Below are 18,298 nucleotides of genomic sequence, written 5' to 3'. Positions count from 1 at the left end.
CATTATAACTGCAGAATTATAATACTATTATTTTATATTTTATAGGCCAAAAATAAATCAACAAGACTATAATATAAAATATAAAATTATTAAAACTATCATTATTTTACAATCAAGAAATTAAGAATTGAAAAAAAAAAACTATATAATAAGATTTTGATTTGCACAAATTCAGTACTAATATTTAATCTTGTTTTTATTTCCACTTTTATTTTGGTAGAAATCTGCAGTAAGCCCGAAAAGCAGCATCTTTGTTTTCAATGGGTTTTTAAAGAGCTAGTAAGATGAAAATTCTAAGCTTCCTATCACTGTTTATAAGTCCTGTACATTAGGTTAAAATACATGCAAGGTTAAAAAACATTGTCATTTTGTCAAAATATAATTTTAAAATGACCAATTCTCAGAGATCCCCAAACGGTTCGCGCGAAGCTGTTCAAAAGATTCAGTTTCCTTAAACCCCACCTTTCGGTAGCATACTGTGTTCTGATTGGTCAACTAACATAGTCAGGTTTGATTGGTTGTTCCGCACACACCTCCACGGTAAACTATGCCTTAGCATCTGTTTGGGGTGAATTATGTCTTATTCCTCTCACCGCGAAGAAAACAGTAAAATAAAAAACTTGAACAGTCTCGCTGCTTTTTCTTCTGTGTGGGTGTATTTAAGCCGCGCGCTTCAGTTTGAATCTGAATAGCGCGTTCAGCGCGGGGGCGTGGTGACATTAGATATAATGAAGGGAGACTTGAAAAACAGACATCGCATTGTTTTCATATGGATTACTTTATCACAGAATATCTGTTCGGCAGCACTTGTTTAGTTTTAAAGTAGACATGTCAAGCTTTCTATAGATATCGCTCTCATGTCTCTTCGTTGAGTATTCGAGGAGTTACACTTCATTTTAATGACGTGTTTGTACATGACGATCAGCACAGACAGCACACATACTGATAAGACGCTCAGGAGAAAACAGACACATAACTTCATAATCATACTTCCCGTTGTGACTCGGAGATGCTCGTTGGTCTAAATAAAGTTGGTAATGAACCCTCTTTTATGGCCAAACGCTTTGATCCCGCTGTACTCACCGAGATTAGAAAAGCAGTCATCAGTGAAATGTTGTGAACACAACAAAAGGGATTTGTTGCACTGCTCTGTTATTGTGGTGAAAATGAATTTTAGCCATTGGTTCTTCTGATCTTCATTCTTTGGCAGTGAATCCTTTACAATTAAAAACACACGGTCTCCTCGACATGATGCGATCACACCAACCAGAGCATCTGTGTGGGGGGGTGGGGCAGGTCAGAGTTCGTTTCTCCCAAGACGGTAGGCGGAGATTATTATGCAAAGTGCTCCTAGTGACGTACACAGAGATGGGCAAAAGATTTGAAATCTATAACGACTCGTTTCAGCGATTCAGAGTCGACTCCTTACTTTAGAAGCCAATAACTTTATAAATCGTGTACTTTTTGGTTTAATTACTTTGCACCTTGTTTACACTGATGGAAAGCTACATTATACACTGTAATACAGGTAATTTTTGATTTCCCATCAGTGTGGCTCTTTAAATACTTCTCATTAGAAAATAGATTATTGTTATAAAACACTGGGCCGTGTGTTTGGAGTAGAACATTTTCACTGTAGGACAGAGTTTCCAGTGCGGCAGAAACGTCTGATCTCAGAGCGACGTGTTCACCGGCGTCACGTAGTGGATTGAACATTGATCTGAAGGGACCTTGAGCTGCTTTTCACATCACAGAACGAGGTGAAAGACCTTCACCTGGCATCAGATGCGAGTGAAGAAACCAACCACACCAGTGGACGAGACACCAGAGTCAGTCCCACAGAGAAAGCTTTTGGAGACAAACATGCAGCATGCAACAGAAGAAACTGGGACTGGTTCGGACATCATATTCCAGAGTGAAGAACTAGGCACAGTTTGACTGATACAAATGGAAGGTTTAACATCACGATCTGTGTCAAAACTCGCTCGTTTGACCAATTTTTTAATATTTATTTTCCTCGATTTTCAACTAGTCAACTAGAAAATGTAACTACAACATGATTGAAGTAACTTTTTCTTTATTAACTCTCACAGCACACCTGAAATTGTCAACATGATGTTAAATATCTTTGCAGAAAAGATGCATGAATTACAATTAGCCTACGTATTGTCCAAAAAGTCTCTTATACATATAAGGCTTTCAGAAATAATACAAGGAACATGCTTTAAAAAAATCTAAAAAGTCAAGGTAATTCAAATAAAAAGTGTCTGAAGTTATAACACAAGAAGAATATTATGTTGCACTTGCGTCTCTTGCAGCGTCTTATGCATAAAACAGCAGTCTAAAAACGCGGCACTCGAGTTAAAAGTTCACTCCCATCTTCTTGCATGTTTTTCCTATTCTACTGCCTACGTCACATCTTTGTCAACACAAAAGTGCATTCTGTGTAAATGACACCTAGCGATATGAGCGTGTCACACGTGAACATTTAATCATGTTCGCTGAGATGCGTTTAGCATATTATCAAAGTGTCTAATTCTAAAGTTTGGTAATATTATATATTAAAAATCACGATTCCATGATTTCTAAACAATAAAATCGTGGAAAAACATTAAATTTGAATTCAATTGATAAAACCTGAAAAATTATTAGTATATAAATACCAAAAAAAATATATATATTTAGTAATATACTAAAATATACTATTTATATAGTATTTTAGTATTTGTACACTAAAAACATTTTCACACTACTATAATTTTCATTAAGATTTTAAATAAGATTAAATTTGTTTATATTTTGTTTTCACTTTTATTTCGGTCAGTAATTTTGATGTATGCTCTTGCAATTTTTATTTCAATTTTTTTTATTAGTTCAAAATTAAATTAAAATAAATATTTTTTTATGCACCATATTTACATGTCTTATACAGATTAAACATTTTACTGTATTTTATAACAGTTTTGGTAAATCTTAACAACACACAACTAAAATGTTTAATTTGTTTTAGCATTTATATATTGCTATAGTGTTTATATATTTTAAATTAAATACAATTTTTATTTTCTCTAAGTTTTAAGAATTTTCATATGTTAAAATGACAAACAATTTAATAAAATACAAACAATATTTTTTTTTAAAAATGTGTCTATATAGTTGCTTATTTTTTGTTTGTTTATTTAGTCTTATATATTTTAGTATTTCAATATAAAAGAGCATACTTTATTTCAAGTAGCTTTTTTATGGTTTTAGTTTTAGCACGTCTGCTTCTCAAGCACGTCTCATATGTGGCTGGCACAGACAGAGACTCAGAAAACAGACACGACATGTCAATCACGTCTTTGAAACATGTCCAATCCCACAGTGACCCTCAAGGTCAGCTCAAAATGTCAAAGGTCAATGCACACAACAACAGGTGGTTCTGTGGAAACATCAGCAGAAACACCAGCTGAAACTCAGTAATGGATACATGTACTAAAAAAGTTACCAAGTTAGTTTGAACTGGACACAAATGCATTTAATATGTCAATCATGTAAAGACTGAAATAATATCATACATGCCTTAAATACATTAAACAGCCATGTAGCCCTGTCTATACTCATAATTACACTTAAAGGAGGAGTGTATAAATAAACAATATTTGAATAATAAAGAATAACAACCAAAAATAACATTACATTCAACAATTTTGCATAGTGAAAAGAAGTCTTCCTAACAATGATCAACCCCTAAACTGTTGACATGAACACACAAACAGTGATATTGTTATGCATATTTAATAAGGTATGCATTATTAGTATTTTTTTTAATTCAGTCAAAATGTGTGCTTGTGTTGGATATAAAGAAAAGAGAGAGAATATTAATGAAACTGATGAAAAGATGATAAAAAAGACTAATAAGACGAAACTGATATATGACAAAATACATGTCAATTATATGACACCGAATGCAACATTATCGGAATTAATGAAACCCGATATTCTCCCTTTCAGCGTGATAAATAAATCTCCTGCTGAAATCGCTGCTGTATAAAAGACACACAACACTCCCAGAACTCCCGTGGGTTCACTCCCACAATTCCATGGGGCAGAGTGTGGCCTGTTGCTATAGCAGCAGTCTTTGGTAGTTCTCATGAAGACACAGAGGTCATGATGCTCGTGTGAGATCAGAGCGAGACGCCCGCTGACATTTACTGAACCACCATGAGTCAGCTCTGTGTGTGCGTTAATATCAAAATGGTAAAGAAAAAAAAACTGCTGATTGGGATTTTTCTGAAATCTGTGATTTAAAATGCAATTTAAAAAATAATAAAAATATACAAAACATTCCTGCTCTAGCAGGGAACTACACTAACTTTTCCACCGGTGGCACTTGCGCTACTAACTTTTTCAGTTACTGGCGAAAAACATGATTTGGTTGCACAAATTATTTATAGTAAGCCACCCTTGATAATAATGAACAATAATGAAACCGTATTGCATACAGATGTGCTTTTTATTTTAATTTCTATATTTTAAACCACATGTCTTCTTGTTTTATGTCTTACAGTACACACAATGCATTGCTCCGTCTTGGCACCTTAAACCAGGGCCGTAGCTGGGGTTAGAGGGTCCATGGTACAGGTTGTACAGTGGGCCCTGTCTGAAATGGCTAAATATTTACTGTGTGTTCGTTCTATTTATTTATTTGTGCTATTTACACAATGTTTCCAAAGTTTGTATTTGTTAATTTAAAATAGCACTGCATAGTCTTCACTGTAAAATAAAATACACAGTCAAACCAAAATGTATCCAGACACTTTCAACATTTCTAACATCATCACAGTTTATTTGCTGTGGTTTAAAAATTGGTCATAAAATATGACAAGAACTCAGAGTTAAACTGTGTCAGAACAAATTCATCTTGATAATGTCAGATAACTTTGATAGAAAAATATGTAGGCTAATTACAATCAACCAAAACTTCAAACAGCTGTCAGTATGACAATATTTACACAACTATCAATACTTTGTTGAACAGTTACCAAGCAAGCAATGCTTAATTTGGTTCAGTCTGTGGTGTGAAAAGGTTGCATTAGCAATTAAAGAAAGAAACACTTAAGCAAAACGTCAGGTCCCTTATTATTATTACCTTCACCGTCTTGCTCTCTCTCCCTCGTGCATATTAATCAAAATAATTTTTTCCCTGACCAAAATGTGACCAAAACGGTTATAAAAATGATGTCATTATAAAGGTGTAAAATTTAGTTGATGAAAACGCGTGGAAAACGCTAGGCACGCAGCTTTTTTTTTTTTTTTTTTTTCCAAAGCCTTCGGGCACTTGCGCTCCTGAGGAATCTGCCGATGCTAAGGAACCATGACCTGCTCTCTCCATGAAGACGCAGAAATTTCAGCAATGGATAAATAGATTTGCAGCAATAAAAACTGCTTGCAGTAGCACTGCTACTAAATTAATTTAAAAATCCACATACAGCTATCAGCTGTTCCTTCATGTTGGCTGAGGTTTCAACGTTGATACAGAAAAGATGAGGAAGTTACATGACCCGCGGTGCGCTTGCGGCATTCTGAGAAATTGAGATGTTTTTAACTCGATGTGGCGCAGACCGCGTCGCTTTCATTATGAGAGCGCATACCGCGCGCCTACATTTGAAATAACGAACTTGAGCGTGCAAAATACGCGATATGTGAACGGACCCATATGCATGTGTGTGCACCGTGCTCGTTCTTGTAGTGTGTGTGTGTGTGTGTGTGTGTGTGACTGAAAGACATGAGAGATCTCGCAGATTTCACAGACAAACATCTTAATATCGCAAATTAGAAATGTTTGGTAAGATAAAATGTGCACGATAACATTATTAAGAAAATCTCTTCGCCATCGTCACTATGTTATTAAGCAGGAGTTTTCATACTGTTATGTCTGTGCGTGCGCCGTGCTCATTGTGGTGTGTGTGTGTGTGTGTGTGTGACTGAAAGACAGCCTCCGCGGCGCGCATTGAGAGATCTCGCAGATCTCACAGACAAACGTCTTAATGTGATCGCACATTAAATTTATGCATTTAGCAGACGCTTTTATCCAAAGCGACTTACAGTGCATTCAGGCTATCAATTTTTACATATCATGTGTTCCCGGGGAATCGAACCCCCAAACCTGCGCTTGCTTGTTTGCTAATACCGGGTTTCGGTACCCATCCCTATTTCGGTTTTAATAAATTCTCAAATTAAATCATAGCATAAATGGGTACAAAAATAATCAGTGATACATTTTAGAGACGCTGTACATACCAGATCCGTCGTAATAACGAGTCATAAACACATCCACAGCTGTAAATCCCGGTTTAGTTAGAAAGGTAAGGGTCCACTGAACGACATCTCATGCAGCACGTTTAATCCAACGAAGCAATAACGTTGTAATATGGATCATAATTCCTTTGGTTACGTTTCAGTTCTTCAGAGACAGAACTGTTTGTGTCCGTTATTCAGTCCCTCCAGAAAAACGCGATTATGCGATCGCTTGATTTAATGCATAATCAGCCAAGGGCCGCATATTTATGCGGGGGTCGCATTTTTTCAAATACGCCGCACTTTCGCCGCATAAATTGCCGATTTCAGGAAACAAAATATGCGGAGGTAGCATGATTTCATAATAATAATAAATTTTGTTGCAAAAAAAAGTCACCTATATCTTAGCAGAAAGTTGAAAAATGTTGCGTTTACTTCACACAAGTAAATCGCCATTATTTCCCAATGGGAACCTTATGAAGTGATGTAATTGTGCGACGTGAACATCATCTGCGAAGCCCGCGGTGAAACCAGGGTTAAGGAGGCAAATCATTCTCATCTGCCAACAAAAATAAGCGCAAAAGACCACGCGAAGCAGTTACTCGGTGTGTTACATGACAGTGGGGGCAAATTATTTTGAGAGAGGGATGAGGATGAGGATGACGAACGATAGGCCAGTGTTAGAGGCTACGCAGTTAGCTTTCATTTTCACAGTGGACTGTTGTAGTTCATTCAGAAGTTGATGCACCTCTACAGTTGTAAGATTGTATTTTGTATTGTAAGATTTTTTTGTTACAGAATAGTACCAAAACCTTACAGTTATACAGTTAAGTATATTAATAGTATGTAAAATAGTTTACGTTGCAGTAAGAGATTGCACTTTGCAATTCCTGTAAAACAGCATTTGTATATTTGTGTGTATATATTATTTGTATTCATTTTTACAGAAGTTGTTGAATATTCCTTTTGTAAAGCTAGAGAACTTGTTTGACTCAATGTTTTGGAAGTTTGAGCCATGTGTTAATTAAGGTCTGAAAGGGTCTGGGGGGGGGTCACCTTTTTTTCTCTTTTTCATCAAACCGCAGTTTTTGCAAGTTCCAGCAATTTCATCGCATAAGATTGCAAAAATATCACGCATATTCCATCGCATTTTTTAAGAAAACCTGCCGCAAAATCAAGGATTTTTGCCCGCAACAATCACAAAAATTATCTGCGTTTTTCTGGAGGGACTGGTTATGGAAAAACTCACGGTCGGAAACTGCGTCTTGGTAGTAAAAAAACAGCATGGTTTTGCAGTGTACAGTGTCACAAACAGAATGTGCAAAAAAAATAATGAATGAAAGATAGGCGAAAGATAGTTTATTTGAATTTTGGCGCTCCATCGTGACGCGCTCTGATGCACCTGTCAGCTGATGGAGGCGGGCCTTTTCCTTTTATTCTTTTATTTTTCAACAGTTTTTATATATGTGAGAGTGTGTTTTATATTGAATGTGAATGTATCTGCATGATTACCATCTGTTTGAGTGCAAATCAGCCCATTTGACATAGAAACTCGTGAGACATGTGACTTTCAATCCATTACTTTTCTAGATTGCTCCAGGACTCATTTCATGCATTTTCATATCAAATATAAAAAAAAAGCTTGGTAAAAAAAAAAATTCAAGGCAGTGTCTATAATTTTTTATATTTTTGAGCATTATCAAATATGGTTGGTAAAAAGTAAATCCCAAAGGGTCGTCTTGAGTCCCAAAAAAAGAGGGGGGGGGGGGGGGTATGGGGGCTGGCTATGAGGTTGAGAGTAAAAAATAAAACACTAAAAAAACTCAGTTTACGGGAAGAGTTACTCCTTTTTACAGGAAGAGAAGATTAAATATTTGTTGTCCAAAGTCTCTCTAGGCTGTTAAATAAATGCAGTTAGGTTTTGTGAGGCTGCAGGAAAGCATCTCAATCGCTAATACTCACAGAGAGAAGCAACGATGAAGCTGGAAATAAGCATAGTTCTTCTGCTGTGTGTTTGGCCCACACTGGCACAGGATTTATTCACACCGACATTAGATATCCTTAAAGAACTCAGAAATATTAAAACCATGGGGGAAAGGTTAAATGCTTTAAATGATGAAGTCAGGGAACTAAGAAGCAAGAATGAAGGTACTGTAAATTTGTATTATTATTATTATTATTATTATTTGACTGGTCACACTATCCTTTTTTTTGATAGCATGAAAAGAACCATGACAGGTTTTTCTTTTCAATTGCTCATCAGTTTCATCTCATCTCTTTATTTTTTGTAGAAAGCACAAAAGTAGCTTTTTCAGCCACACTGTCTTCTTCACTGGGCTCCAAATATTTTGGACCTCATGCCGAAGCAACCACTCTTGCGTATGAAAATGCATTTACTAACATTGGAAATGCTTATGACACTAAGACAGGTATTATCCCATTGCACAAAGTAGTTTAATGCTTCAACATTTTTATCATCATTATAATCATCATCATATAAGTTTCTACCATTATCAACAGGAATCTTCACTGCACCAGTAAAAGGGGTTTATTTCTTCAACTTTGTGGTGTTCAATCCTGATGAAGAACCAACCGCTGTGAGACTGCTAAAAAATGGCAATCCTGTGGTCACAGCATCAGATAACGCTCCTGGGCTAGACACCGAGGACACTACGACCAACTCGGTTAGTCTTCTTCTTGAACGATGGGACACGGTATATCTTCAGCTCTTAGAGAAACGCCGTGTCTACACAGACAGTTGGAGACGTAACACCTTCAGTGGACACCTACTTTTTACTATGTGAAGCTTCTGCCCAAAAAAATCATTTAAATGTATCCCCATTTCCACACACTGATGGGAATAATTGTTTGCTGGTTTTAGTTTATCTTTCATTAATATTCAAACCCTGTCAATATCAATATGTTTGTTTGTTGTGTAGACACTTTTGATTCTCTCGTAATAAATCAAATTCCACGCATAAAACATGAATAAAGTCACGCATTGTTAGTAAATATGTTGCTAGAATGATTTAGCATGTTGTCCCAGGATAGTTATCACTACACAGAAAATTTACTTCCAGTGTGGCAGGAAACACATACGAGTACATTTCAAAAATAACTTTAAAAAAATATTAATGTTGCTTCTGTTATGTAAATAAAGAGATGCAATGTTACATTTAACATTCTCTTTCATACTAGCTTTCAGCATGTTTTCAAGATGACTGAAATTTCAAATGAAAGAGAAACAAAAGTGTTATAAATAAAACCGTTATCGTTGTGTCAAAAACAGAAGTAAAAATAAATAGGCTTGATCCCAAATATCGGTTAGCAGCCACTTAAATAATTGATATCGGTTATAAAAATTTAAAGGGTCATATGATGCGATGTCAATTTCTCCTTTCTCTTTGGGGTGTTACAAGCTCTTGCTGCAGAAAGAAGATCTGTAAAGTTGCAAAGACTAAATTCTCAAATCCAAAGACTTATTCTTTATCAAAGTTAGGACTCTGCCACACACCCCTAAAACATCTCGTTTAAACGCCCCACATCTGTACGTCACTATGTGGATGATCTGTCGCTTCTGAATCAGCTACTGGAAGTATGTTTTGTTATTAGTTTAAGTACAACTATTGATTGTTCAATTGCAGAGTTTTGCGCGTTGCGTCTGTGTGTGTGTGTCTGTGTGTGTGAGAGAGACGGTCTTAACCGTCTGTGTCTTGTGTTCTGCAAACACATACAAGCTTCATCACTGTGTCTGTAACGAGACTCTTTTCCTCTTTCAGCTTGAACTGATGGTAAAACTAAGGACATTATTAACTGTCTTTACATTTATTTTGAAAGATGAAGCTTACGCTTATGGAAAGGGGCATAACATTCAGTTCTGAATATCGGTTATCGGGCACATAAACATGCAAACTATATTGTTTGGGTTATTTAAAAAAAAAAAAAATCACCATCAGTCAAATCTTACCAAGCGCTTCAGCAGACACAGCAGATAGATGTTAAACAAATAAATTACAGTTCTGCATATCGGTTATCGGGCACATTAACATACAAATAATCTGTATAAATTATAAAAAAATAACTAAAAAAATAAATATTGGTCAATTTATTGGTCAACGCTTCAGCAGAAAGAGCAAATGGAAATATCATTAAATATTGATTCTGCATACCAGTTATTGTGCAGATAAGCATGCAAATATCCTGTACTGATTATTAAAAAAATTATATATCAGTCAATCTCTAATAAACACTCCAGCAGAAACAGGGGATAGAAATAAAATGAATAAATAGTGACTGCATATCGATTATTAGTCACAAACATGCAAATAATCTGTATTGGTATCACTAATAATATCACTCAAAAATGGGAGAAAGAAATAAAACAATTACTATTGATTTTGCATATCGTTATCAGGCACATAAAAAACAATAGTAATGATAATTTATATCTGTACATGCTTATTTTTTTTTTTTTCAAAACTCTAATATCTCATGTATGAACTTGCTGCCTACATAGTGCACTAGATTTTGGAGCGAAGCCTAAGTGTGTATTTGACTGGAGTGGAGGAGAGAGAGCAAAACCTCTATCAGTTAATAAAGACAAATGTCTACAGAGCTCTTGATTTATCTGAAGAAAGCTCCTCACTCTTCAGCCGCTCGTGTAAATGACCCAGCACTTTCTCCATTAAGCAGTTGAATGGAGAGCCATTGTTTCCGAGTCCCTGAAGCATGGAGCCAGCAGAGACTCTCTGAGGACTGAAGTCGGCACGCAACGAGGCCACGATCAGTCCTTAAAAACACCCTTCACAGTCCAATCTCAGTATACAGCACATCAACATCCAACTCCAGTATCCTGGAACCACTGAGAGGTCTACACCGACAGAACAACGTACAAAACCTGGAATAAATCAAACCTAACAAGCACTAATCAACCGCACAACTTATGGGGGAGAAAAAAAATCTAATTAAAATAAATATTGATAACTGTGATTCAAAATGCAATACAATTTAGGATCTATTTACATTAACAAACTGACAAAAAATATAGTGCTAAAGCATTTTTTTCCTGCATATAGTTATATTTATTAATACTTGTTAAATAAAATCTAAATTGTATGTTTTAATGAATTAATAGACCTGAGCTGACATGAACTAACAATAAACAGTTGTATTCGTTTAAATATGTAACAAATGTTACATACATAAAAGAACAATAAATACTGTAATAAATATATTGCTCAATATTATGCATCAACTGATAATCATATAATAACTATAACTAATTGTTGTCATTGTTATTATTGGTAATCTTACATATATGCAAGACAAGAGCAATACATTACAGGGGAGAGACAGAGGGGCGCTAGATTTAAGATCAATCTTTCTGATGGACTTGAGTTTTCAATCAATCACTCAGTGAATCCCATGAGCAATTCATCACATTCTCCATCCTCCAGGTACATCTGTGCTCTTTCATCCCGCCGATGGATCACTTCTGCTGCGGTCGCACTCTAGCTCGTTAAAGACATTAACGAGGGGAGATTGTGCTCTCCTAACGAGGATCGGCTGCAGACGCGCTATAAAAAGCTCAGAGTGGCACAGAGATCTTCAACGGTGCTCAGACACACCAGTGACTCCTTTAATAAGTTACAGGACAGAAATAGAACAGGAACGAGGCCAAGACGCAAGGACCACCCAAACATACGACAAGTGACGAAGACAAAAGTAGAAAGAAAGAAACAGCGAGGCTAGAAACGTTCTAGCAACGCAAAACAAACATTCAAACAAGCTGGACATACATATATATATATATAAATATTAGATTTCAAAAAATTTTCTAACAATTAGAAATAGTTCTTTGGCAAGTAACAACAATAATTAAGTTTAAGTACTTAAATGACTTAAAATGAAACTGATATTAAAATAAATAAAAGCTAGAGAGGAATAAAAAACAGGGAACTAGAATAAAATAAATGAAAAAAAAAAGAAAAACCACATAAAATACACAAACTGAAATTAAAATAAAAACCAAAAAAATAAAAAATACATATTCTTTATTTAAAAAAATGGTAAAATATTAAAATATTAAAAATATGTAGTAGTATTATATAAATACCGATTTAAAAAAAGGTGACAAAAAAATACGCCAAAAACTCAAGTTTATTTATTTCCTTATTTGTTTTTCCAGGGAATTTACATTATTTATTTATATTTTAGATTTATTAATATATTCACAGTACTAAATATCTAATTAAGTTAATAAATTATGTTCATAATTTTATTAATTAATTTAAAATTAATAATTTAATTAGTATGTTTTAAACAAAGTACATTTTAGGCGAAAAAACATGCTAAAAAACATATTTATTTATTTTCAGATAATTTAATATTTTATTTATTCATATATATGAGCAGCAGTAAAAGAAAACAGGGTAAATTAAGTAAACTGTAATAAAAAACTAAACTTTTGAAATCAAGCATGAAGAATTTACCTATATGCATGAAGTATATTTTATACACAAACCATGCAAAAAACTTGTCAGAAGAAATTATTATACATGTTTGAATTTATTTGACATGTATTTAATTTATATTTTATTATTTCTCATTTTATTTATGAGTGTAGCTAGAAATGTTAATCTAAATTAATAAAGTACATTTCAGGCAAAAAGAAGCTGCTGAAGACCGATCAGAAGAGCATGTCTCAGAGCCCATCCCTGCTGGAAGGCGTCAGCTTTGGGCAGTTTACAGGAAGACACAATGTCCTCATGTCAAAAGATGCTTTATGGATCTTCAGCTGAGGTCAGCTGACCCTCAGACCAATTATCTTGTCACTTCGAGACAGCGGCATGAAAAATGTCCTGTCGCAGACTTTGAGTCTTTGGGAACACAGTGATTGAAGACGCTGTGTTTCTGCCTCGTCACGCTCGATTCCCTCCCCTCTATCCCACTCTTTACCTCATTTGTTTGTCACCAGTAAGAGAACAGCATGCGCTCGAAATAGAGTAACACAAGACCAAGCACTGAGTCTGCAGTCGCTAATGCATTAACAACACGCTCCACAGTAACACAGTAACACAGTCAGCATCAGATTCACCCACAACGGCTTCGTTTTGACATTAACCATGAGGAACACATGTGGCAATTCAGTTTAAGGACTAAAACCACTAAACTAGAAACTATATAGAAAAACCATAGGAATGACAAAAGCACATATAGAAAATTATTCTAATTAAAAAGGAAATAAAAAAATCTAATACATACAAAAAAAAAACAATTAGAATTTATACTTTGTCAATTGAAATAAAGCTGAAATAAAATTAATATTAGATGAAGGAAACAATGAATTTTTTTTTAAAAATAAGTAAAAAAAAAGAAAAAAATTCCGTTTCTTTTTCAGTAATTTAAATAAAGCCTAAACAATAAATAAATATTAGCTGAAAAACAAAACATTAGATTAGCAATGTATACAAAACAATACAAAATGCAAAAGCACACAAAAAATACAACTATAGAAAATAATACAAAGATACAAAAGCAAATAATCAGAAAAAAAGGTAAATGAAATGAGGCTGAAATAAAATATAAATAGATTTAAAAAAATAATAATAATAAACAAAACTAATAAGAAATGTATATCAATTAAAATAATAATAACAAATAAAAAAAATATTAAAGCAAAATAAATTAAAGCATGTGAATGACAAATTTAATTTGAGAAATTATAAAAAATAAAAGCTAATTTAAAATATAGAGAAAACTGCAAAAGTATCTAAATAATACTAAAACTTTACTATTCTCTGTTCTATCCCACTATATACTCTCCAGCTCTTGATCTGTATTTGTGCTACAGCTCGTCCACGGTTGGGAGGACAGGAACATGAATTAAATCATTCAAAGAGCTTTTAGGACGGGACAGCAATTGGTTTAATTTAAGACAATCATCATCTACTGTAATCCAGCGGGAAGCGCAGGAGTTTGATTCACTAGAGATTATTACATCCATTCAGACTAAAACACATCCAGACATGCATTCGTCTCGTTTCCTGGATCCCGCAGGAATTCTGTCTCCGCTTTACACTTCCCTCATATTCAGACACACACACAAAGAGAGAGAGAGGTTTTTCTTTTTTCATCTGGGTTAACTCAAGTCAGGAAGACGTATGCTGTAGATGCTCGTCAGATTTATTTGATTTGACTGATTTAATTCTATTCAACAGTTTCATTTTCTTCAGATGGGAGATCCATAATGAGTGTAACAGGAAGAACAACAAGACAAAGCTATAGAATTCAATAAAATAATCATCAAAATAAATGAGAAGCTTTATAAATGTACATTATTTGTATTTAGGTTAAGCAATTAAATTTGAAAGGATTGCAATTACCAAATATGTCTGCAAATCACAAAAATATAAATTATGGCTACAGTTTTGTTTCTTGTTTTTTCTGTAAATGTACGTTTTCATTTAGCTGAACACCAAAACCAAAAATTAAGCTTTGTGTATATATATATATATATATATATATATATATATATATATATATATATATAGTAGTTTATAAAACTTTGCTTGGTGAAATTAATGCATCGGTAAGAAGAGCCGTCTAGATCAGCCGAGAAACAATCTCCAAAAGCTGAGAGAGGAGAACAGATGCATGAGGAGGAAGAGAGATGAAGAACAAATGCTTCAGTGAGATGGGAGTCGCTCTCTCTCTCTCTCTAGCTGCTACTGAATATTTCAGGAGCAGGAATATTTGAAAAGATCAACCTCGGCAGCAGAGCCCAGCGCTGACGAGAACATGCGTGAAACACGGCTGTTTGTGGGGCGCTTGTGCATCAGATCATCACAAATCAAACACGATCTGCACGAGATCTCAGCATCATACACATCCACAGTTAAGGTGATTAAGGCTGCAGTAAAACTGTGCATGCAAAGAGAGTTTACCATCCGCATCATGTTCAGCAGAGGCAGCTCTTAAAGTGACAGCAGCCAAAACAACCTGTGATCCCGATACATCAGAAGCAAAAATTAAAAAAAAGAGAAAATCAATAGTTTTAAGGATTCATTTGTATTTAGTGTTTGATAACTATATTAAAATTCTGTATATTTCTGTTTAGGGACACAGGTAGCCAAATATGTCATATATTATAAGCTAATGGGTTTATGTAGATTGTTTTAAGTTCACTTAAATTAGAAGTTATTTTTAAAGTCTAATAAATGTTACAATTGATAGATCTTAATAATAATGTAATGAATTGCTATAGTCGATTGTTAAATAATAGGGGGATTTTTTAAATTTTTTTATGGAAATCTATATTAATTGGTGTCAGTGATACTGGCCTTCAGTCAAAAAAAAAAATATTAAAAAAAATACACTGTCTTTGTTGTTTGAAAATTGATTTGAAGACTGAATGTGAAATAATTGCAATGTAAAAGTATATTTAAAAACTTTAATGTTATTTAATGTTAATTTCAGAAAAAAAATGTGTTATTAATTAGTACATTTGTGTAATTGATTGACAGCACTATATACACATATATAAACCACAATATTATTTTTTGAGTAATATTTGATTTAACATTCTGTTTACACTTTAATTAGTTCAAATTTCAGTAATTTTGTTGCATGCTTTGTCATTTATTATATTTTGTTTTTATTAATTTGAAGGTTTTTTTTGTACTTTAACCGTAACAAAATAAATATTGTATAAATAAATGTGTATAAACCATGCATATTTATAAACAACAACAAAAAAAAAAAACACATTCCGTAACTTCCGCAGAAGTCTCTGTTGTTTATTAACTCTCTGAATACACAATGTATGCAAATCTAACTCAGTAAACAGTATGTGCAATAGATGAGTTAACATTGTTAAATATGACTGTGCTCTAGTTGAGAGTTATGCATGAGAGAGAGATTCACATCTAGATAACCTGTGAGTGATATCTTTCACATAATGCTTTCAGACTGCAGGTGTGTTCATCACGACTTTCCATCTGCCCCAGGCTTCACACTTCTCATCCTCATCTGCGGCGAGAGCCATGAGACTCACACACACTCACACACACAGAACTCTCCACATATAACTCCAGCATGCCAGGAAAACACATGCAAAACACACACATTAACACACATCACAGAGCTCATAGTACTGCTCTATCAGACACTGAGAACACGTCACCGCATGGAAAAATCATTCTTCATTCAATAAGAGCCTTTCACTGCTCTCACTGAGAACAAAACACTCACAGCAGGAGCAAATACAAACACACTTCAGTCTAATCTATGAGATATGATTAATATATTACATCACGCATGAGTGATTGAGCAACTGTAAATCTCATAGCATGTTATATTTACACGAATGCGACTTTTATAACAATTTTAGGATAGAATTTTACAATTCATCAAAGCCTAAAAATAATTTTGATTATTAAATATAATTGTAAAATAATATAAAAATGCTTTACATACTAAAAACCAAACAAATATGGTATATGTATAGTTATTTATGTTTTTTCTTAACTATAAAATCTAATTTTCTAAATTATTTTTGCTGGAAATTTAACAAATGCTTTACATACAAAAAAATCCTGTTATTTTTATAGTTATTTTGTAATGTTTATAAAATATCACTTTATAGTGGTTATTGTTGCTGGAAAGGGAACAAATAAAACATTGTAAATGTTAATTATCCATCACATGTTATTTTTAAAGTTATGTTTTTTATATTTATTTTATAACAAGTACAATATTTTACAATTGTTATTCTTTTCTGTAAATTGAAATTCATGAAATGCTTCACATATTATAAACCCAACACGTAACTTTTATAGTTGTTTGTTATTTGTATGTATAGATATTTTATAATAGTTTATAAAATATAACTTTACAATCAATATTATTCTTGGAAATTGGACAAATAGGATGCTTTATTTACAAAATATCTATATGGAAATGCCTTATATTTACATATTCTATTTTGGGCCAAACAAGAGTCCTGTACAGTTTGGGACACATCCCACTTCGTCAACACTCAAATATAAATAAACCTTACCTAGAAATACAGTCATCCTCATGCTTAGAGACACGTAAAAATACATATTTTCATAATCTATGAATATATATCTTTTATTAGTTTGTCAACTAATTGCTCTTAAGGAAGCCCTGCATAGAAAAAGGCTGATTTTAATGGTTTAATTTATCCATTAGAGATTGACCGATATATCGATTTACCGATAATCGGATATCGATTATGATAAAAATGTTTGAATAAAATGGTTTGTTCAGTTCAGTGGTGTTGTAATCATTGTGTCAAAAACATTAGTATAACAGCAAATAAATATCGGTTCTGCATATCGGTTATCGGAGATATAAACATGCAAATAACTGGTATTGTATCGGTTATAAATTCAATAAATCAATATCAGTCGATCACTACTATCCATACATTGGAAAAGTGCCACACTAATGCATGCCATCAACATCAATCCTTCACGAAAATATATTCCTGATGAACCAATCAGACAATAACAAGGTCATCGTCAAGATCTTTTGACTATGAACACCAAACACTCATCCAGGCAATCCTTTTTAACATCAGAAGTGCTGAGTGAGCAGCTGAGACTTACATCCCCTCGACACACTACACTTCTACTAAAAGAGATCAACACCAAATCACAACAACACTGAGACACAGAAAACAACACATTAAACCTCACAGAAACATGGGAAACAAACCAATAACTAATACAACACAATGTTCGGTTATTATTATTATCATTAATAACACTTACCATTATCACACTACATAATAATTACAAATAATATGATTTAGTACACTTTGTATACTTTATTATTTTTAATCAACATAATTTACTAATATAACAATGATTATAATAATCACCACATTTTATATCACGCTTATTACATATTATTAATAGGTAAAATAATTCATAGTAATATTAATGTTATTACTATTATCAATAATAATATCATAATTATAAGCATAATATTA

General features: G+C 33.6%; 2 protein-coding genes across 6 annotated transcripts in view; one reads left to right on the top strand and one right to left on the bottom strand.

Moving 5' to 3' along the window:
- The window catches only part of LOC127957805 (myotubularin-related protein 4), an 85,502-nt gene that overhangs the window by 48,640 nt on the left and 18,564 nt on the right, over window positions 1-18,298 (bottom strand). The window lies entirely within an intron of this gene.
- LOC127957816 (cerebellin-2) lies at window positions 8,178-9,291 on the top strand. The gene is made up of 3 exons (XM_052556501.1): window positions 8,178-8,427; window positions 8,571-8,708; window positions 8,800-9,291. Exons 1-3 carry the CDS (start codon window positions 8,256-8,258, stop codon window positions 9,081-9,083), a joined length of 594 nt encoding a protein of 197 aa, XP_052412461.1. The 5' UTR covers window positions 8,178-8,255; the 3' UTR covers window positions 9,084-9,291.

This window comes from Carassius gibelio, chromosome B5 (assembly GCF_023724105.1).
Source record: "Carassius gibelio isolate Cgi1373 ecotype wild population from Czech Republic chromosome B5, carGib1.2-hapl.c, whole genome shotgun sequence".
In the NCBI taxonomy this organism is placed as follows: domain Eukaryota; kingdom Metazoa; phylum Chordata; class Actinopteri; order Cypriniformes; family Cyprinidae; genus Carassius; species Carassius gibelio.
The sequence above is the reverse complement of the archived record's forward strand: the minus strand, read 5'-3'. Positions and strand labels throughout refer to the sequence as shown.